The sequence below is a fragment of the Mandrillus leucophaeus genome, unplaced genomic scaffold (assembly GCF_000951045.1).
Source record: "Mandrillus leucophaeus isolate KB7577 unplaced genomic scaffold, Mleu.le_1.0 Scaffold435, whole genome shotgun sequence".
In the NCBI taxonomy this organism is placed as follows: Eukaryota; Metazoa; Chordata; class Mammalia; order Primates; family Cercopithecidae; genus Mandrillus; species Mandrillus leucophaeus.
This window is the reverse complement of record NW_012104643.1, coordinates 638,875-659,056: the sequence shown is the minus strand read 5'-3', so window position 1 is coordinate 659,056 and position 20,182 is coordinate 638,875. Positions and strand designations below refer to the sequence as shown.

General features: G+C 62.6%; 1 protein-coding gene across 1 annotated transcript in view; it reads left to right on the top strand.

Moving 5' to 3' along the window:
- The first annotated feature begins 535 nt into the window (after positions 1 to 535).
- The window catches only part of MUC6 (mucin 6, oligomeric mucus/gel-forming), a 52,591-nt gene continuing 32,944 nt past the window's right edge, over positions 536 to 20,182 (top strand). The window contains exons 1-31 of the mRNA XM_011993864.1: positions 536 to 587; positions 3,961 to 4,023; positions 5,290 to 5,530; positions 5,602 to 5,728; positions 6,086 to 6,176; positions 6,353 to 6,462; positions 6,630 to 6,837; positions 7,060 to 7,182; positions 7,746 to 7,866; positions 7,998 to 8,136; positions 8,214 to 8,318; positions 8,403 to 8,475; positions 8,581 to 8,718; positions 8,976 to 9,137; positions 9,305 to 9,399; positions 9,547 to 9,679; positions 9,864 to 10,113; positions 10,188 to 10,240; positions 10,331 to 10,440; positions 10,883 to 11,034; positions 11,221 to 11,362; positions 11,447 to 11,557; positions 11,991 to 12,176; positions 12,275 to 12,514; positions 13,280 to 13,436; positions 13,731 to 13,874; positions 15,766 to 15,828; positions 16,307 to 16,339; positions 16,772 to 16,939; positions 17,533 to 17,754; positions 18,268 to 18,456. Coding sequence (XP_011849254.1) covers positions 536 to 587; positions 3,961 to 4,023; positions 5,290 to 5,530; positions 5,602 to 5,728; positions 6,086 to 6,176; positions 6,353 to 6,462; positions 6,630 to 6,837; positions 7,060 to 7,182; positions 7,746 to 7,866; positions 7,998 to 8,136; positions 8,214 to 8,318; positions 8,403 to 8,475; positions 8,581 to 8,718; positions 8,976 to 9,137; positions 9,305 to 9,399; positions 9,547 to 9,679; positions 9,864 to 10,113; positions 10,188 to 10,240; positions 10,331 to 10,440; positions 10,883 to 11,034; positions 11,221 to 11,362; positions 11,447 to 11,557; positions 11,991 to 12,176; positions 12,275 to 12,514; positions 13,280 to 13,436; positions 13,731 to 13,874; positions 15,766 to 15,828; positions 16,307 to 16,339; positions 16,772 to 16,939; positions 17,533 to 17,754; positions 18,268 to 18,456 — 4,201 coding nt within the window. The remainder of the gene's footprint in view (positions 588 to 3,960; positions 4,024 to 5,289; positions 5,531 to 5,601; positions 5,729 to 6,085; positions 6,177 to 6,352; positions 6,463 to 6,629; positions 6,838 to 7,059; positions 7,183 to 7,745; positions 7,867 to 7,997; positions 8,137 to 8,213; positions 8,319 to 8,402; positions 8,476 to 8,580; positions 8,719 to 8,975; positions 9,138 to 9,304; positions 9,400 to 9,546; positions 9,680 to 9,863; positions 10,114 to 10,187; positions 10,241 to 10,330; positions 10,441 to 10,882; positions 11,035 to 11,220; positions 11,363 to 11,446; positions 11,558 to 11,990; positions 12,177 to 12,274; positions 12,515 to 13,279; positions 13,437 to 13,730; positions 13,875 to 15,765; positions 15,829 to 16,306; positions 16,340 to 16,771; positions 16,940 to 17,532; positions 17,755 to 18,267; positions 18,457 to 20,182) is intronic.

Sequence of the window (20,182 nt, the reverse complement as noted above, 5' to 3'; positions counted from 1 at the left end):
CCCAGCGCCCTTCAGGGGTCCTGGGATTCAGGGTGGGGGTGGGCCCAGTGCCCTTCGGGGGCCCTGGGATTCAGGTGTAGCAGGGCTCCCCCCAGCTGGGTCAGCACTGGTCCCCCCAGAAGGGGCAGAGCAGGTGCCCCAGGGCCCCTACCTCCCCCAGCAGGCCCGTCCCGGCCACCAGGCATGTGGCTGACAGGGGAGGGCCCGGCCGGGATGGCCCGACGTGGGGGGTGTTTGCAGGGCCTTTGGGGGTGTGCGTGCGTCAGCCCCCGCTGGGAGTGGGTGATAATGGGACCGCTGCCTGCAGGATTTTCCAAAGAAAGCCGAGTCCTGATAAAGCAGGCCCAGATCCTGTTTGGCCACCGCTGCGCCCGCCAGCAGTGGTGATTAAGGGGCTGGACCGTGGGGCGCAGGCGGGTGCGGCGGGGGAGGACCCACCACCCTATATAAGGCTCCCAGGACTGGCCATTGGAGCCGCACGGGTGGCAGCAGCAGGCCTGCCGGGCCCAGCGCGAGCTCCTCTCCACGGTGTACCATGCTCCGGCCGTGGCTGCTGCTGTCCTGCTGCGGAGCCCTGCTCAGCACTGGTGAGTGAGGCCAAGGGGTGCCGGACACCGCGGTGCCCTCAGAGGGGCCCTGGGCCTTCTCGCCTTGCCAACTGGGCTGGCCCACGTGGATGCTGATGGACAGAAGGCCCCACCTCGGCTCCGTGACCAGCCCCCGCTGCCGGGCCCGGGTCCCCCTCGCAGCCTCAGCGCTGGGCTCTGCCAGTTGGGGTCAGGGACCCCATGGGGCCTGGGCAGGGACGCCCTCCTGTGGGCTGACACAGCGGCCAGCAGGGGAGGACGCTCGGCTGGAGTGGGGTCCGGAGGTCCCGCAGGAACAGTGGGCAGGTGTGCTGGTGCCCAGGCCTGGCGCTCTCCCTCCCCCAGTGGGGTCCTGAGTCCCGAGAGCTCTCTGGAGTGTGGGGGACAGAGGCCCAGTCCCTGCTGCCGTGGGCCTCCGTTTTCTAGTCTACAGAAGTGGGGGATGCTGCCTCCCCTGGTGTGGCCGCCGTTGGGGGAAGGGAGGGGAAGGTGCGCAGCCATTCTGGGCTCAGAACCGCCGCAGGCAGCCTGCCCTCTCCCCCACGCTCCCCTACCCAGCTCAGGCAAGATCCAGGAGGGACTGACATCCTGGATCCTCTGCCAACCACCTGCACTGCAGCTGCTGCAGGTGGCCACCAGTCCTGCCCCAGGCCCCCAGAAGGAGCCAGCCCCAAGGGGTCCCTCTGTGGCCACAGCCTGAGGCCTGGGGAGACCCCTCTTGCCGACCAAGGCACCAGCCCAAGGGCCTCTGTGTTCCGTGCTCCTCCTTCCTCTCCAAGCTGGCCCCTGACCCTCCTCCACAGCCGGGAGTCCCCTGGGGTGGACGCTGGCCGGACAGAGCTCACCCTCGGAGCTGCTGCCAACCTGGGGCCTCGGGCTCAGAGCACAGTGGGACCCCCCCAGGGGTGCCCCAAACCCGCCCCGCCCCTTCTCTCCCTTGAAGCCCCTTCCCCACCACACCGGGCACCACCCTTCAACGGTGGGAGATGTGGGGGTCTCTGAGCCCTCCCAGCAGTACCCTCTGCTTGGGACCCCGGCCCCCACCTGCACACCTGGCACAGCTTGGGGACAAGTGCCAGAAAGTGGGGCTGAACTTGCAGCAGAGCGCGACCCCTAGTCCCTCGGGCCACCACCCTGGAGCCAGGGAGGGAGGTGTGATGAGGCCCAGGGAGCCTGGAAGTCTGGGCTGTGGGCAGTGCAGAGGGTGGAGGGCCAAGTGGGGGTGTCCACCGGTTACCCCAGCAAATGCTCTCTGAGCACCGCCTCTGCCAGCACGGGAGGGGCCTCAGCCGGCAGAGTGTGGAGTCGGGCAGCTGTGCTGCAGGCCTGGGCCACAGTGGGCCGGGAGGCAGGGGTGGGTGGCCGCCAAGCGTGCAGAAGGAACAGCGCGCACCTGCCGCCTCGTGCTCGTCCAGGGGCTGAGAGGCCGGGGGTGGCAGACCAACCCGCCCAGAGGCCCATGGGCCTGGCCGAGGGATGAGCCAAGGGGAAGCACAGCCAGTCTGGGCAGGAACGCAGGAGCCTCCCACTGGGCTTCAGACAGAGCTGGAGGCAGCCGACTTGGAGCCAGTGGACCCAGGGAACCTCCTGCGGGTGGGGCAGGGCAAGGGCGGTGGGGGACACAGGGGACGCAGCAATGAGGCTCCCACCCGGGGCAGTGGAGCCAGCCTGGCAGGGCCGAGGGCACCGAAACACGGGCCTGAGGTGTCTGTGCTGCAGCGGGGACGGCCACCAAGTGCCATCCCCCATCTGAAAGGTGGAGAAACTGAGTTGCAGGGGGCATTGCCCAGGGGAGACCTGTCACAGCTCTGCAGCCTCCAGAGGTGCTGGCCTAGGGGCGGGCAGCCGACTCCTCCTCCCGCTCAGAGCTCTCTCACCCCTCCCCCACCAGAGGCCAGTGAGGGCCCCGTCCCAGGAACCACTGAGTTCCGTGGCTGAGGGTTCCGTGTGTTGCACACTCCTACAACAGGTGCTTCTGAGCCCCATGGATCATCCCTGGAAGGAATGGCAGGGGGCTGAGGACCACGACACCTGCTGGGACCCCCAGGAAGGGGATGGGTGAGGGGTGGGTGCTCGCCAGGCTCAGGGCCCAGCATGAGCCACCCCCACCCAACTCTGGAGTAAACTCAGCTTACATTGGGGATAAGCCAGGTGCAGCCCATCAGAAAACAATCTCAAGGCCAAAGGGGACCACAGCCAAATGTGTGTCCCCCACAGCCAAGACTAGCATTCTCCTTAAATCCAGTCACTCAAATATCCAGCAACTTCTGCCTGTGCCAGAGAGGACTCACCCAGGCGGCCAAGGGGCAGGCAGCCTGGCTCCTCCCTGGACCGTGGGTAACACCATGCCCCAGCTGACAGGCTCCTGCCCCTGCGTCACCGGAGACACAGGTGTCCAGTGGTAACGGGGGCAGCACCAAGTCAGTCCCAGAAAGTGGGCAGAGCCGGGGGTGGGAGCGCAGGTGGGGAGTGGCAGGAACAGGATCTCAGAGCTACGGCTGGAGGGAGGTGCCGTGAGTGCCCTGCTAACCAATGGGCAGGGACAAGGAGGGTCCCGGCCCCGAGAGGGGTCTGGAGAGGTCATGGGTCCTGCTCAGGTGCCCCACCAGTACTCAGACATCGGCGGCCCATGGGAGCCACAAGAAGGGCCACAGTCCCGGAGGCAGGGTCCGGGGAGTTAACCAGAGGTGGTAGAAGTCTCCCTCCGGGTAAAGGGGATGGGACCTGGGGGGTGTCGGCCCCACCCCAGCCTCCGAGTCAGAGTGGGGCATCCCCCGCTGCCCTGCCCTGGAGTCACCATGACTGGGCTATCTGGACATTTCTCTGACAACAGTGGCCTTGGTGCCAGGCCTGACATCAAGGCTGTCTCAAGGCTGATGTGCAGGCAAGTGGCCATGTTTAGAGCCACTGAGGGCAGGGAGAACCAGCCGTGGGGCCTTGGCACAGACCCCTCAGGGAAACCAGGCAGCCAAGCTGGGGAGGTGGGCACAGCCCGTTCTGTTGGCTCCACTCTGAAGCCCCTGCCACCCACACCAGCCCCTCCTCGCCCTGCCCAGGAGCCCCAGGGATGAGTACCCTGCACACAGGGTGCCTGTCATCTGCTGAACCCCAAGGGGCTGACGGCTGAACTGGGACTGAGTGGACGAACGAGGAAGTGAATGAAAGCAGGGAAGGAAGCCGGGGCTCATGAAGGACAACACGAGAGGCCGAGCGCTTGGCCTGCTGTTGAGGCCTTGAGCCCCACGAGCCATGGATGTTTCTCGCACTCCGAGTGTGTGCAGGGGCACAGGCAGAGCAGCCCTGGGCAGAGGTGAGCGGCGCCCTCAGGGACGACAGGGCAGCCCCACACCAACCGCGGGTCCTGTCCACACAGGTCTGGCCGACACTTCCTACACCAGCCCAGGCCTCTGGAGGCTGAAGGACTCTCCACAGACAGGTAAGAGCGCAGCGGCCACTGATCCTGCCGCCCAGACCACCCAGGTCCGGTGTGCAGGAGAGAGGGCCCCCCAAGACACACACATCCAACACACATACACACACATACATGCACCAACAAACACGAACACACACGCATATGCCAACATACGCACATGTACCAACATACACATGCACATACACCTGACACACACACATACATGACACAGATGCATGAGCACACGTCACATACACACCCAACACACACTACACACACCCAACACACACTACACACACCCAACACACATGCACACACAACCCAACACACATGCACACACACCCAACACATTACACAGACACAACCCAACACACATGCACACACACCCATTACACAGACACAACCCAACACACATGCACACACACCCAACACAACCTACACACACAACCAACACACACTCCACACACAAACCCAACACACACGACCTACACACACACCCACTACACACACACAACCCAACACACACTACACACACACAACCCAACACACATGCACACACCTGACATACACATGTACATGACACATGCATGAGCACACGTCACACACACCCAACACACAACCAACATACACGACCTACACACACTCCTGACATACACATGCACACACCCAACACAGCCAAACACACACACCCAACACCCACGCACACACATCCCAGACATGCAAATGTGCACACATACAACATGCATGACTTATACATGTGCACGCACCCAACACACAACCCTACACACACATGCACCATTGTACACACCCTACACACACCTGAGACACGTGCCCAACACACACATGCACACTCACACACACGCATACACCCAGCATGCACACACATGCACTCAACACACATGCCCAGCTCACACAACACACACATGCACACAACACAATCACACCCAATACACATGCAGGTATATATTGTACACGCCTACACAGCTCTCCAACACACACACTCCCAATGCACGCATGGACACACCTGACACGCATGCACACACCCCCAACACACACATACGTGTACACACACACACGTGTGTACATATGCCCACAGCAGTGCTGACTCCTGGCCAGGCATATACCATAGCACTCAGGTTCACTCAGATGCCCATGTCTGGGGTTTCCACAGCCTGGCCCCAACTCTAAAACCCTGGCCCAGGGAGATGAGTGACCTCTCTGCCTGCCTAGCCCTGCCCGGCCAGGATGGTGGGGACACAGGGTTTTGTGTCAGCACTGCTATCTCTGTAGCCCCAGACAAAGGCCAGTGCTCCACGTGGGGGGCTGGTCACTTCTCCACCTTCGACCACCATGTGTACGACTTCTCGGGGACGTGCAACTACATCTTCGCGGCCACGTGCAAGGACGCCTTCCCCACCTTCAGTGTCCAGCTGCGGCGAGGTCCAGACGGGAGCATCTCGAGGATCATCGTGGAGCTGGGGGCCTCCATCGTCACCGTGAGCGAAGCCACCATCTCAGTCAAGGACATCGGGTAGGCCAGGTGGGCTGGGGCCCGGGGGCCGGAGGACTGAGGGGCCACCACCGACTGCCCTCGCCCCACAGGGTCATCAGCCTGCCCTACACCAGCAATGGGCTCCAGATCACACCCTTTGGCCAGAGTGTGCGGCTGGTGGCCAAGCAGCTGGAGCTAGAGCTGGAGGCCGTGTGGGGCCCTGACAGCCACCTCATGGTGAGGAGAGAGGGGCCAGGGTGGGCCTGGAGACCCACAGCACTGGGGGGGCAGGTGGGACTCTGGAGGAGCTGCCCTCCTTGGGGATCCCAGCCAGCCCTCAGGCTGCCATGCAGCCAGGCCCTTTGTGCCAAGCAGTGCTGACCCCTGGCCAGTAACATGAGCTAGGACTGGGTTTTGTGGGTGACTCAGCTTCTCCACTGGAAAATTAGGCTCCCACAAGAAGCAGCAGACGAACAGGGTGGGGGGATGGTGGAGGCTCTGGGTCCAGGAGCAGGAACTGAGAGCCCTCCACAGCGGATGAGGGGCACCCCGGTCCCCTAGCTCCCTGGCCCCCAGCAGAGCCGTCTCCCGCAGGTTCTGGTGGAGCGGAAGTACATGGGCCAGATGTGTGGGCTCTGCGGAAACTTTGACGGGAAGGTGACCAATGAGTTTGTCAGTGAGGAGGGTAGGTGGGGCCAGGGCTGGTGGGGGCCTCTGTTCTGAGCAACAAGGGTAGGTGGGGGTAGGGCTGAGGGTCTCAAGGTCGGGGACAGGGCTGGGGGGCCTCTAGGTGGGGGGGCAGGGCAGGGGTGCCTCTGAGGCCCAGCCCCCACGGTGCTGATCCCTGTCCTGCACCCCCAGGCAAGTTCCTGGCACTCCACAAGTTCGCTGCCCTCCAGAAGCTGGACGACCCCGGTGAGATCTGCACCTCTGAGGACATCCCCAACACCCACGTCCGGCAGGTCCAGCATGTAAGCAAGGGGGCTCCAGGTGGGGCTGACCCCAGGTCTCACGGGGTCGCCAAGACCACCAGGGTCCCCCACAAGCAGCCCCATCACAGACGCCCTGCCCTGACCTCCCCAGTCATGGTGGCACGGGGTGTGGCCTTTGCCCCCATGACCCTGAGCGGCCCCCCCAGGCCCAGATCTGCACACAGCTGCTGACCCTGGTGGCCCCCGAGTGCAGCGTGTCCAAGGAGCCCTTCGTGCTAAGCTGCCAGGCAGACGTGGCCGCAGCCACCCAGCCAGGCCCACAGAACAGCAGCTGTGCCACCCTGTCCGAGTACTCCCGCCGGTGCAGCATGGTGGGCCAGCCCGTCCGCCGCTGGCGGGGTCCCGGCCTGTGCTGTGAGTCCAGGGAAGGGTGGCGGGGGGCAGGGAGGCCGAGGGCTCCAGACCCAGCTCTCCCAGCTCCTGGACTGCCTGATGTGACGCCTGCATCCGTCCTCATCTGAGATCCCGGCTGCTGCTTCTAGATGGAGGAGGGGCTGGGCTAAGTCCTCCACCAAGCTGGGGTGGGACAGGGAGGGGTGGGGGGGACCCTCTCACCAGAGCCGTGTGTGCCCACAGCCGTGGGTCAGTGCCCAGCCAACCAGGTGTACCAGGAGTGCGGCTCGGCCTGTGTGAAGACCTGCTCCAACCCGCAGCACAGCTGCTCCAGCTCCTGCACCTTCGGGTGCTTCTGCCCAGAAGGTGAGGGCAGTGGCAGGCACTCACTCTCCCCGGGACCCCTGGAGAGAGCCCAGGGACAAGGGGACGTCAGACTCCACCCACCCCGACCCGGCTCACCCCAACATTCTGCCGTCTGAGTCCCAGCTCCGGCGCCTCTTGCCCTGGGACAGGCTTTTCCCGCCCGGACGCTTGCAGCCTGCAGGTCTCCCAGCCATGGCCACCCCTGCAAACTCACAGGCAGTGAGGGCTGCTCACTGGAGTCGGGGAGCTGCCGAGAGAAGGTGGGGTTTGAACTGGGCCCATGGGACAGTTACATGTCCCTGCCTGCTGGAGGCCGCCACTCACCAGGAGCCTGGGCCGGGCACACTGGCACGAAGGGCTGTGCACGCACAGGGCCTGACGTAGACTTTGCAAATGCAAGTGCAGCTGGAGTGAGAAGTCGAAGCCCAGGCTGGAGGGGCGTCTTCTCGGAGCCAGGTTGCGGGGGGTGGGGGGTGTCTCCCTGGAGCCAGGGAGGGGCCGCCCAACAGGAGAGTGGGAGGCAGTCAGTCCCACCCAAGCCCCAAGAAGCCCCGCTATTGCAGGTACGGTCCTGAATGACCTCTCCAGTAACCACACCTGCGTGCCCGTCACCCAGTGCCCCTGTCTGCTCAACGGCGCCATGTATGCCCCCGGGGAGGTCACAATAGCCGCCTGCCAAACCTGGTGAGTGAGGCGCTGGAGGGGGCTCTGGCTGGCCGGCAGGAGTTCCGTTGGCCTAGGGCGGGTAGGGGTGTGCTGCTGTCCAGCTCCAGCGGCCCTGCCCACCATGCGGTTGCCCCCATGCCCACCCACAGCCAGTGCACCCAGGGCCGCTGGGCGTGCAGGGAGCGGCCATGCCCCGGCCACTGCTCCCTGGAAGGTGGCTCCTTCGTCACCACGTTCGACGCCAGGCCCTACCGCTTCCACGGCGCCTGCACCTACATCCTCCTCCAGGTAGGACGAGCCCCATGGCCCGTGGGGAGGGGCACTCCCGGTGACCCCACCCATGCCTGAGCACCAACCCCTCGCAGAGCCCCCAGCTTCCCGAGGATGGTGCCCTCATGGCTGTGTACGACAAGTCCGGCTTCTCACAGTCCGAGACCTCCCTGGTGGCCGTGGTCTATCTCTCCAGGCAGGTAAGGCCTTTCCCGCGCCCGTCCCTGCCAGCAGGGCTCCGCTCCCTGGCGCCTGCGCCCTGACTCAGGCCACCCTCTCTCCAGGACAAAATTGTGATCTCTCAGGACGAGGTGGTCACCAACAACGGAGAAGCCAAGTGGCTGCCATACAAGACTCGTATGTCCTGGCCCAGTCCCTGGCCCCCCAGAACAGTGCCTTTGGGGTGGGCTGCAGTGGGCAGGGAGGGGGCTGAGACGGCCCATTGAGCACTGTGTCCTGCAGGCAACATCACGGTCTTCAGGCAGACGTCCACCCACCTCCAGATGGCCACCAGCTTCGGGCTGGAACTCGTGGTCCAGCTGCGCCCTGTCTTCCAGGCCTACATCACTGTTGGGCCCCAGTTCAGAGGTCAGACCAGAGGTGAGTCCCTGCTCCTCCGGGTGGCCCTGTTGCCTCATTCCTACGGGGCCTGGCCATGACCAGGGGAGGAGAAAGGTCCAAGAGAGGTTCACACAACCCTGTGTATCTGGGGAGCCCCCGGGGGTAACAGGCACATGTGGCCCACGTGGCTTCTCACCCAGGGTGCTATTAGAGGAAGGACGGGAGCTCCAGGGCGTGTGGGCAGGAACAGGTGCAGGAGGGACGGGCTCAAGCTGCACTCACACCTGCCGGCTCAGGGCTCTGTGGCAACTTCAACGGGGACACTACGGACGACTTCACCACCAGCGTGGGTATCGCCGAGGGCACCGCCTCGCTGTTTGTGGACTCCTGGCGGGCGGGGAACTGTCCAGCCGCTCTGGAGCGTGAGACTGACCCCTGCTCTATGAGCCAGCTCAACAGTGAGTGTCCGGCCCCCAACTCCCCCTGGCTGCCCCCTGGCACCCACAGTTCTGACAGACCCCTGGACTCGACCACAGGCCCAGCTGCCAGGGTGGGGGGTCCCTGGGAGGAGCCGTGGCTGGAATGGGGAGGGACCGGGACTCACACCCGGGCCTGTCATCCCCAGAGGTGTGTGCGGAGACCCACTGTTCCATGCTGCTGAGGACAGGCACGGTGTTCGAGAGGTGCCATGCCACAGTGAACCCCGCGCCCTTCTACAAGGTGAGGGCCCGAGGGCGTCTTGGGAGGGCTGCAGGGAAGGCCGTGGTGGCTGACATGGTCTCAGGCACCCAAAGGCATAGGTTTGGGGCCCCCACATCCCCAGGGCAGGGTGCCTGCCACCAGCCCATGCTGGCTCTCTGCCCGCAGAGGTGCGTGTACCAGGCCTGCAACTACGAGGAGACCTTCCCCCACATCTGCGCTGCCCTGGGCGACTATGTACACGCCTGCGCCTCACGGGGCGTCCTGCTCTGGGGCTGGAGAAGCAGCGTGGACAACTGCAGTGAGTGCCCAGTGGGGCTTCAACGGGATCACAGCAGGCTGGGCTCATGAGGGGGTGTCCTGGGGCCCCAAGCTCTGAGGCTCTGCAGTGCCCGGCAGGCAGTGGAACCCAAGCTCGCCCTCCCCGGCCGGCCCCTCCCAGAGGGTCTGATGCCCGGAGGGTCTGATACCCGGGTCCTCCACAGCTGTCCCCTGCACGGGCAACACCACCTTCAGCTACAACAGCCAAGCCTGTGAGCGCACCTGCCTGTCGCTGTCAGACCGTGCCACCGAGTGCCATGCCAGCGCGGTGCCCGTGGACGGTTGCAACTGCCCCAATGGCACCTACCTGAACCACAAGGGCGAGTGTGTGCGCAAGGCCCAGTGCCCGTGCACACTGGAGGGTTACAAATTCATCCTGGCCGAGCAGTCCACCATCATCAACGGCGTCACCTGGTGAGGGGCCAGGCAGGGGCCAGGCGGGGGGTCCCTGCCGGGCCCCGGGGGCTCACGCAGCCTCTCTCTTGCAGCTACTGCATCAATGGGCGGCTGAGTTGCCCGCAGCGACCACAGATGTTCCTGGGTACGTACAGCAGTGCCGGCCACAGGCTGGGACTGTGAGGGGCCCCGGCTTCCTCTCAGTGTCCTGACTGGGTGCCCCTCTTTCCTATAGCCACCTGCCAGGCCCCCAAGACCTTCAAGTCCTGCAGCCAGTCCTCTGAGAACAAGTTTGGGGCGGCCTGTGCCCCCACATGCCAGATGCTGGCCACTGGTGTTGCCTGCGTAAGGGGGCGCGCAAGGAGCGGGAACGCCCAGGCCCCACCTGGGCCATGCGGGAGTTTCCACAGAACCCCGGGAGACCCGGCCATGTTCTGCCCTGCGGCGGGTGCCTGGGGCTGGCCAGGAGGTGGGAGCAGCCCTGTGGCCGGGCAGCTGGAGGCCCCAGGGGCTCGTCTGCAGGGCTCCCTGAGGACAGTGGCCAGCACCAGCTTGGGGAGGGTGGGTTGTCCACGTGTAGGGATGGGTACAGAGTCCCAGCACCTTTCACAAAGTGGGGGAAGCTTTGCTAAGGCAATAAGCCCAGCTGCCCACAAAGGCCACAGAGTAGGGTTGTATTCAGGGAGAGGGCCTGGGAGACACACCAGGTGGTCTCAGAGGGGCCCAGGGCTGGGCAGCGGCTGGCTGAGGCCACCCTTCCAGGGGCCACTGACCTGCCTCCCTCCAGGTGCCCACCAAGTGTGAGCCTGGCTGTGTCTGTGCCGAGGGCCTCTACGAGAATGCCGACGGGCAGTGTGTGCCCCCTGAGGAGTGCCCGTGTGAGTTCTCGGGGGTCTCCTACCCTGGGGGAGCTGAGCTCCACACCGACTGCAGGACCTGGTGAGACAAAGCGTCGCTCCAGACCCCATGGGCTCCTGGGGCTGTCTGCGGCAGGCAGGGGCTGCCCAGGGTGGGGTTGTCCCGGAGGTGGGGGGCATCCAGAGGTGCAGCCTGGCCTCTCCAGGGACCACACCCAGTATGGCAGGAGGGCCACGGGCCTGCCACCCACACCTACTGTCTCCACAGCACCTGCTCCAGGGGGAGGTGGGCCTGCCAGCAGGGCACCCACTGCCCGTCCACCTGCACCCTCTACGGGGAGGGCCACATCGTCACCTTCGACGGCCAACGCTTCGTATTCGACGGCAACTGCGAGTACATCCTGGCCACGGTATCCACCGGGCGCGGGGCCGCGGGGCCCGGGGACCCAGAGGCACGTCCCCCAGGGCTCCTCCTCAGTGCCCTCTCCCTGCAGGACGGGTGTGGTGCCAATGATTCACAGCCCACCTTCAAGATCCTGACAGAGAACGTCATCTGTGGGAACTCCGGGGTCACGTGTTCACGCGCCATCAAGATCTTCCTGGGGGTGAGCAGCAAGGCAGACTCTGGCAGGGCGGGAGGGGCGGGAGGGGGCCCCTGCCACACAGCTGGACCCTGCCCACTGGAGCCTCCAGGTCCTGCCCTGAGGTGCAGCTCTCCCCGCCTGCCTCTCCTTGAGGGGTGCCTGCTGCCCCTCCCTGGCCAGACACTCAGGACCAGGGGTGCTTGTCCCCCACAAGGTTTCAGGGGCTGCGCAATGTCTCCCAGGCAGAGGGGAGGGACTCTCCAGGAAGCCCGAGCTTCAGCCCTCAGCCCTGTTCCAGGCATGCCAGGCCCTTCTGCCCCAAGCTGGTTCTCAGCAGATGCTCCTGTGCATGGCCTTAACAGACCTGGCAGCTCTGCCTCTGAGAGCTCGGTCCAGCACGCCTGTGCCAGGGGCCGGGGGAGACAGGCAGTCCCATGACAACCCTACTGCACAGGGCCTGTCCGTGGTGCTGGCAGACAGAAACTACACGGTCACCGGGGAGGAGTCCCACGTGCAGCTCAGTGTGAGGCCGGGCACGCTGAGCCTTGTCGTGGACATCAGTGTCCCCGGAAGGTACAACCTGACACTCATCTGGAACAGGCACATGACCATCCTCATCAGGATCACCCGTGCCTCCCAGGTACCGCACGCCCTCTGCGTCCTCCCAGACCCTCCCCGATGCAGGGGTGGAGACGGATGGCACAGTCCCTGGGCCCGGCCTGATACCGCTGCCTGCAGGATCCCCTCTGCGGCTTGTGTGGCAACTTCAACGGGAATATGAAGGACGACTTTGAGACGCGCAGCAGGTACGTGGCGTCCAGCGAGCTGGAGTTCGTGAACTCGTGGAAGGAGAGCCCGCTGTGCGGGGACGTGAGCTTCGTGGCGGACCCCTGCAGCCTCAATGCCTTCCGGCGCTCCTGGGCCGAGCGCAAGTGCAGCATCATCAACAGCCAGACCTTTGCTGCCTGCCACAGCAAGGTGGGCACCGGGCAGAGGGCTGTGCGCCTGCTCCTCCACAAACGTCCGGTGGGGGTGGGGGAGGGGGTGGGGGCCGGGCCCTGTCTGGCCCAAGGTGGGAAAGCCAGGCACGGTTCTCCCTCCATAAATCCCAGACCAGCCAGATCAGGGTGCAGAGAGGCTCAGACCCTCTGCCTGAGCGCAGGGCCCTGACGTGGGGCCGACTCGTGCACTGTGGCTGTTTAGCAGCCCCCGGCCTCTGGCCACCAGATGCCAATAGCACCCCCAGACAGTGCCATGAGTCTCCTGGGGCAGCATGGCCTGGTGGGGCCCCCTGCTCAGGAGCCGGTGGTCAGGGAGACCTCCAGGATGCAGGGCACGCGCTTCCCGGCCCAGGGTGTGATCCAGTCATCGGGGTGCAGTAAGAACTGAGAGGATGGGGACAACCCATGGTGGAACAGCATGGCACTGGCCCGCTGAATGTGAGCGTGGCGTGGGGGGAGCGGAGACCCCGGGCAGGGCTGCAGTGGTCATGGTTGGTGGCAGCGTACCTTGGTCCCAATGGCGGATCTCACGGCGTGAGCTCGGGTCAGGCCTCCGTGGCAGCATCGGCTTTGGGAGGGTGGCTGGCGGTCAGGGCTGAGGTCCATGTGCTGCCGCTCACCCAGTGCCAGTGCCCTTGCCGCCACACTCTGGCCTCACCACACTGAGGGCACTGCAGGTGGCAAAGCCTGGTGCCCCGCCATCCCCCGACGGCCAGACACTGACTGGCACACGCCCCTACAGGTATACCACCTGCCCTACTACGAGGCCTGCGTGCGCGACGCATGTGGGTGTGACAGTGGCGGGGACTGTGAGTGTCTGTGTGACGCTGTGGCCGCCTACGCCCAAGCCTGTCTAGACAAGGGTGTGTGTGTGGACTGGAGGACCCCGGACTTCTGCCGTGAGTGACCACCCCACCCACAGGTTGCTCCAGCCCCTGACACCCAGCACCACTGAGGGCCAGCGCAGGGCTGCCCTCGCCCACAGGCCCCTCTCCCTGGACAGGCACCAGGCTGTGCCCTGCAGGGCCACCCTGGTCCTCCCGCAGCCCCCAGCTGCCCAGGGGAGGTTTCGCCAAAAGGGCCCAGGCCTTCCCCGCCCACGCTCAGGTTCCACACATGCCCAGGGGAACCACTGGGTCAGGGCCAGGGCCAGGGCCAGGAACCCCGCCAGCTGACATGTCCCTTCCTCCCAGCCATCTACTGCGGCTTCTACAACACGCACACGCAGGACAGCCACGGCGAGTACCAGTACACCCAGGAGGCCAACTGCACGTGGCACTACCAGCCCTGCCTCTGCCCCGGCCAACCACAGAGCGTCCCAGGCAGCAACATCGAAGGTGCCAGGTGGCAGGGAGGTGACGCAGATACACAGGGGGACCCATTCACTCATTCACGCACATTCATTCACACACATTCACTCATTCACACACATTCACTCATTCACACATTCATTCATGCTCATTAATTCACACGCATTCATTAATTCACACATTCATTCACACATTCATTCACTCACACATTCACGTTCTTTCATGCAGATTAATGCACATTCACGCATATTCATTCACACACATTTGTTCATCCACTCACGCATTCACGCATTTATTCACGCACCTTCATTCATGCTCATTCATTCACGCAGATTTATGCACATTCATTCACGCATATTCATTCATGCACGCACATTTGTTCACTCACATTCACGTACATTCACTCATGTACATTCATGCACATTCATTCACACACATTCACTCCACATTCATCCATTCACACTCACTCACGCACACTCATTCAACATATTCATGCTCATTCACGCATTCACTCAACACATTCATTCATGCTCATTCACACATTCACTCATGTACATTCACGCAGATTCATGCACATTCATTCATGCACATTCGTTCATTCACTCATGCACATTCACTCATGCACATTCACACATTCATTGAACATTCACGCACATTCATTCACACATTCATCCATGCACATTCATTCACTCATGCTTGCTTATTCAAGCACATTCGCTCATACACATTGATGCAGTCATTCACTTGCACATGCATTCTTTCACACACAATCATTCACTCGCTCAGCAGATGCGTCCTGAGCACCTCTGTCCTCCAGGCCAGTTCCAGGTCAGGGGACCTGGCCTTACACAAAACAAACAGTCCTGCACCCTGAGGCTTCCCTCCCAGCCAGGGAGAGGTGCCTAAGGAGGCAGAACCAGTGTCGTCCAAGGCGCCCACCATGGAGGGGAGAAAGGCAGGCCAGGGTGGGAGAGCTACCCCATGGCTTCCGTGCCACACAGGGTGGTTGGGGTCCTTGGTGGGAAGCAGATGTGAGGGTGAGGATGGGAAAGGTGAGGCGGGGAGCCAGGAAAGTGTCCAGAGGAGCAGCCAGGAGCAGCCTTGTGCCCAGAACCCTTGAGAAAGCCAGGGCAGTGGGCAGAGCGAGCGAGTGAGGGGCGCGGGGCTACAGAGGGGTGTGGGGTACACAGAAGTGTGGGATGGGGTGTGGCCAGGATGCAGGGGTCTTTGTGAGCCCTGTAGCTGACCCAGGGCAGATGTCTGAACGCAGATGGTCTTGGGATTAACAGATGCTGGCCCAAGCGGTGGAGGAGGGTGATGTCTGGAGCCATCCGGACACACGGGACAGATGCACTGGGGCTCAGGAGGGCAATGCAGGGTACCTGCATTGGGGAGCACAGAAGAGGGGGGCCAGTGTCTGAGGTCCAGGGGGAGGTGAGGACTGGAAGATGGCACTGAAGCCCCAGCCTCGGGTGATAAGCAGGGGATGAGAGACCAAGGCCCAAGGAAGGCATGGCGGGAAAGGAGTGGCTTAGAGCAAGGTGCGCGGGTGAAACTGTAATCCCTGCACACTGAGAGGCCGAGGCAGGCAAATCACCTGAGGTCAGGAATTCGAGACCAGCCTGGCCAACATGGCGAAGCCCCATCACCACTAAAAATACAAAAATTAGCCGTGCATCATGGCACACGCCTGCAATCGCAGCTACTTGGGAGGCTGAGGTAGGAGAATCACTTGAATCCAGGAGGCAGAGGTTGCAGTGAGCTAAGATCACGCCACTGCACTCCAGCCTGGGCGACAGAGCGAGATTCTGTCTCAAAAAAAAAAAAAGGCAGAGAGGAAGGAGGCCGTCAGGACAGGAAACATGCAGGTGGGCCTGGCTGGCCACTGGTCACACAGCCTGGCCGTTCTCCACCCTAGGCTGCTACAACTGCTCCCAGGATGAGTACTTCGACCACGAGGAGGGGGTGTGCGTGCCCTGCAGTAAGTCCAGTCAGCTGCCCTGAGAACCCCTGCCCCTGCCTACATGGAGGCAGAAAGCATGTCTGCATCCCACAAACAAGGGAGAGAGCCCTCGGGGGCTGTGAACCCTTACGTGAGCTCTGGGACTCGACTGTCCGGGACCCTGGCCCCTTGGGTCTCCAGAGACTCAGGCAGCCTCCAGCCCATGGCAGCAGAGAGAAAAAAACAGCACTGAACCCCATTGGGCCCTCCCATCCCTCTTCCACCAGCCCCCAGCTCCCCCTACCCTCACCAGGCCTGCCAGGGTGCCTGGGGTAGAGAGTGGGAATCATCCTGGGAAGGAGAAAGGGAGAGAGGGAAGGGTAGGCTCCCAGCCCCTCTGATCCCCTCCACCTCATCCTTGGTGAGCATCTCTGACTCAGGCCCTCGGAGCTCCCGGAGGCCCCACGGGGTGGGGAGGCTTCGAGCGCCACAGGGAGCTGACGCCGTCTTCTTGCAGTGCCAGCCACCACACCGCAGCCATCCACCACAGGTGATTGCACGCACACTAGGTGCCAAGGTGACGCGGCCCTTTCCTGGGCTCCCCTTGGCTCCCTGGACAAATCTGTTGGGTGGGAAGCAGGGAGGGGGCAGGCAGTGCCCGTGCCCTTCCCAGGTCTAACCTGGCAATCAGAGCTGGGGGAGGAGCTCAGCCCACAGCCAGGCAGCAGCCGGGTCCCCGTGGCTCTGGCTGGACCCACGGATGAGCACACAGTGGGGCCTCAACAGGTGACCGCCGCCATGCAGAAGGCCCGGCCAGGAGCCAGGCTGCACTCAGAGAGCCACGGGCCAGCCCTCAACTGAGTGCCCAGCACATCAGCCCCTGCAGGGCTGCCCGGCTTCAGGGCCAAGCAGGCAGCGGGGAGGGTGGTCCCCAAGGATGTGCCAGTGCCCTGCAGCCCTGATGGCATGTCCGTCCACCCAGGCTCACGGCCCACACAAGTCTGGCCCACAACGGGAACCTCCACCACCATCGGGCTTCTCAGCTCCACCGGACCCTCACCCAGCTCCAAACACACCCCTGCCAGCCCCACCCAGACACCCCTCCTTCCAGCCACGCTCACATCCTCCAAGCCCACGGCCTCCTCGGGAGGTAAGGAGCCTCCAGATGAGCCCATGGAGAGGGCAGCTGCAGGGGGTCCTAGGTACACCTCTGGGGTGGGTTCAGGGATGGCCCCGCTTCCTGGCTCAGATCTGCCACTAAGCAGATTCTCAGCATAGAATTTCCTATGCTTGGGAGCCAAACTGGGGATTTTTCAGAAAAACTTTTAAAGACAAGCTGGTCACGGCACAGGGCATTCCTTGCTGCTGGCTGCTGTCACTAGAAACCGTGTGGGACCTACAGGGCCTCTGCCAGGCAGCCTGCCCCTGCCCTACACCGAGCAGGGCCCCATCTGCTGCCCAGGGACCCTGGAGGGGACAGGACAACCATCCGCTCAGCCGAGTAAGGGTGGGTGCAGGAGCAGCTGCAGCCCCATGAGCGTGTGGTCACTGCTCCAGCTCTGGCCGCCACAGCCAGGAGTACGGCGGGAGGACCTAACAAAGGCAAGAGGAAGAGCCCCTCCAAGGAGGCTGAGTCCCGGACAGCAGGCCAGGGATCCCAGGAGCAGGGCAGGGGGCTGGGACATAAGCCTTTGAGATGCAGGCCCACAGGAAGGGGATGTTCCGGGCGGCTGTCCTCTGCAGAATCACCTAGACCAACCACGGCCGTCACCCCACAAGCCACATCAGGGCTGCCTCCCACAGCCACACTGAGATCGACAGCCACAAAACCCACAGTGACCCAGGCCACAACCAGGGCCACGGCATCGACCGCCAGCCCAGCCACAACGTCCACAGCTCAGTCCACAACACGGACCACGGTGACACCACCAACACCAGCCACACCAGGGACAAGCCCCACACTGCGTAAGTCATGGCGCCACAGGATGCCAACCATCGCGAAGGCACCCGGGCCCACCTCCAGCTCACATTTGGTGACTCAGCCACAAAGGAGACCCCGTATTTCCAAAAGGGCACCCCGTATTTCCAAAAGGGCAAGCAGGAAGGCAGCTCAACAGCGCACGATGGAGCTAGATGCGAGGGAGGGCCGCCCCGCACCCACAGAGGCAGGCCTGGGGAGCAGAGGTGCAGGAGGGCAGGGGCCACCACCAAGGAACCAGAGGAGGATAAAGTAGGGCTTGGGCTCCAGTCACAGAGTGGCAGCTGCGCTGAAGGAGTCAGCACTCAGCTCGGGGCAGGATGCGGAGCAGGTCCAGGTGAGATGGAGACACTGGGGCAGGCTACAGTGCCCAGCAGGGGCCATGTCACAGGACCAGAGACAGAGACAGGCAAGAAAAAGGTCACACGGACAAAAGGCCAGCAGAGGTCAGGGTAGAGAAACAAACACAGTAACGATGACAACTTCACCAATTCCCACAGCAAAATCGACAGATCAGGAACTGCCAGGAACAACGGCCACCCAGACGACAGGCCCACGTCCAACCCCAGCGAGCACCACGGGCCCAACCACCCCACAGCCAGGACAACCCACGAGGCCCACAGCCACAGAGACAACTCAAACAGGAAAGACTACTGAATACACAACGCCCCAAACCCCACACATCACACATTCCCCACCAGTGGGGAGTCTCGTTACTTCCACAGGTCCTATGACTGCAACATCCTTCCAGACCACCACTATCTATCCAACACCATCACACCCTCAGACCACACTTCCCACTCACGTTCCACCTTTCTCCACCTCCTCAGTGACTCCAACTACTCACACAGTCATCATCCCTACCCACGCACAGATGTCCACTTCTGTCTCTATCCACTCAACGCCAACAGGCACCATTCCTCCACAAACAACAGTCAAGTCCACAAGGTCCACCCACACAGCCCCACCAATGACGGCAACAACCAGTAGGACCAGCCAAGACAGCAGCTCATTCAGTACAGCCAAAACCTCTACATCCCTACACTCATACGCTTCCTCCACACACCATCCTGAAGTCACCCCAACTTCTACCACCACCATTACTCCCAAGTCCACCAGTACAGGCACAGGCACCCCTGTGACCCACACCAACTCGGCCACCAGCAGCAGGACACCCATACCCATCACAACACACTCCCCACCTACAGGGAGCACTTCTGTCTCTTCCACAGGTCCTATGACTGCAACATCCGTCAAGACCACCACTACCTATCCAACCCCATCACACCCTCAGACCACACTTCCCACTCATGTTCCAGCTTTCTCCACCTCCTTGGTGACTCCAAGTACTCACACAGTTATCACTCCTACCCACGCACAGATGTCCACTTCCTCCTCCATCCACTCAAAGCCAACAGGCACCATTACTTCACCAACAACCCTCACGGCCACAGGGTCCACGCGCACAGCCCCAACAATGACGGGGACCATCAGTGGAACCAGTCAAGCCCAGAACTCAATCAGCACAGCCAAAACCTCTACATCCCTACACTCACATGCTTCCTCCACACACCATCCTGAAATCACCCTAACTTCTACCACCACCATTACTCCCAACCCCACCAGTACAGGCACAGGCACCCCTGTGGTCCACACCACCTTGGTCACCAGCAGCAGGCCACCACCACCCTTCACCACATACTCCCCACCTACAGTGAGTAGTCCCGTCTCTTCCACAGGTCCTATGACTGCCACATCCTTCCAGACCACCACTACCTATCCAAACCCACCACACCCTCAGACCACATTTCCCACTCACATTCCACCTTTCTCCACCTCCTTGGTGACTCCAACTACTCACACAGTCATCACCCCTACCCACGTACATTTGTCTACTTCTACCTCCATCCACTCAATGCCAACAGGCACCATTCCTCCACCAACAGCGCTCACGACCACAGGGTCCATGCACACAGCCCCATCGATGACGGTGACCACCAGTGGGACCAGCAAAGCCCCGAGCTCATTCAGCACAGCCAAAACCTCCATATCCTTCTACTCACATGCTTCTTCCACACACCATCCTGAAATTACCCCAACTTCAACCACCAACATTACTCCCAAATCCACCAGTGCAGGAACCAGCACCCCTGTGGCCCACACCACCTCGGCCACTATCAGTGAGCCACACACACCCTTCACCACACATTCCCCACATTCAGGGAATAGTCCTGGCACTACCACAGGTCCTATGACTACAACATCCTTCAAGACCACCACTACCTATCCAACCCCATCACACCCTCAGACCACACTTCCCACTCACGTTCCACCTTTCTCCACCTCCTTGGTGACTCCAACTACTCACACTGTCATCACCCCTACACACTCACAGACATCCACTTCCACCTCCAT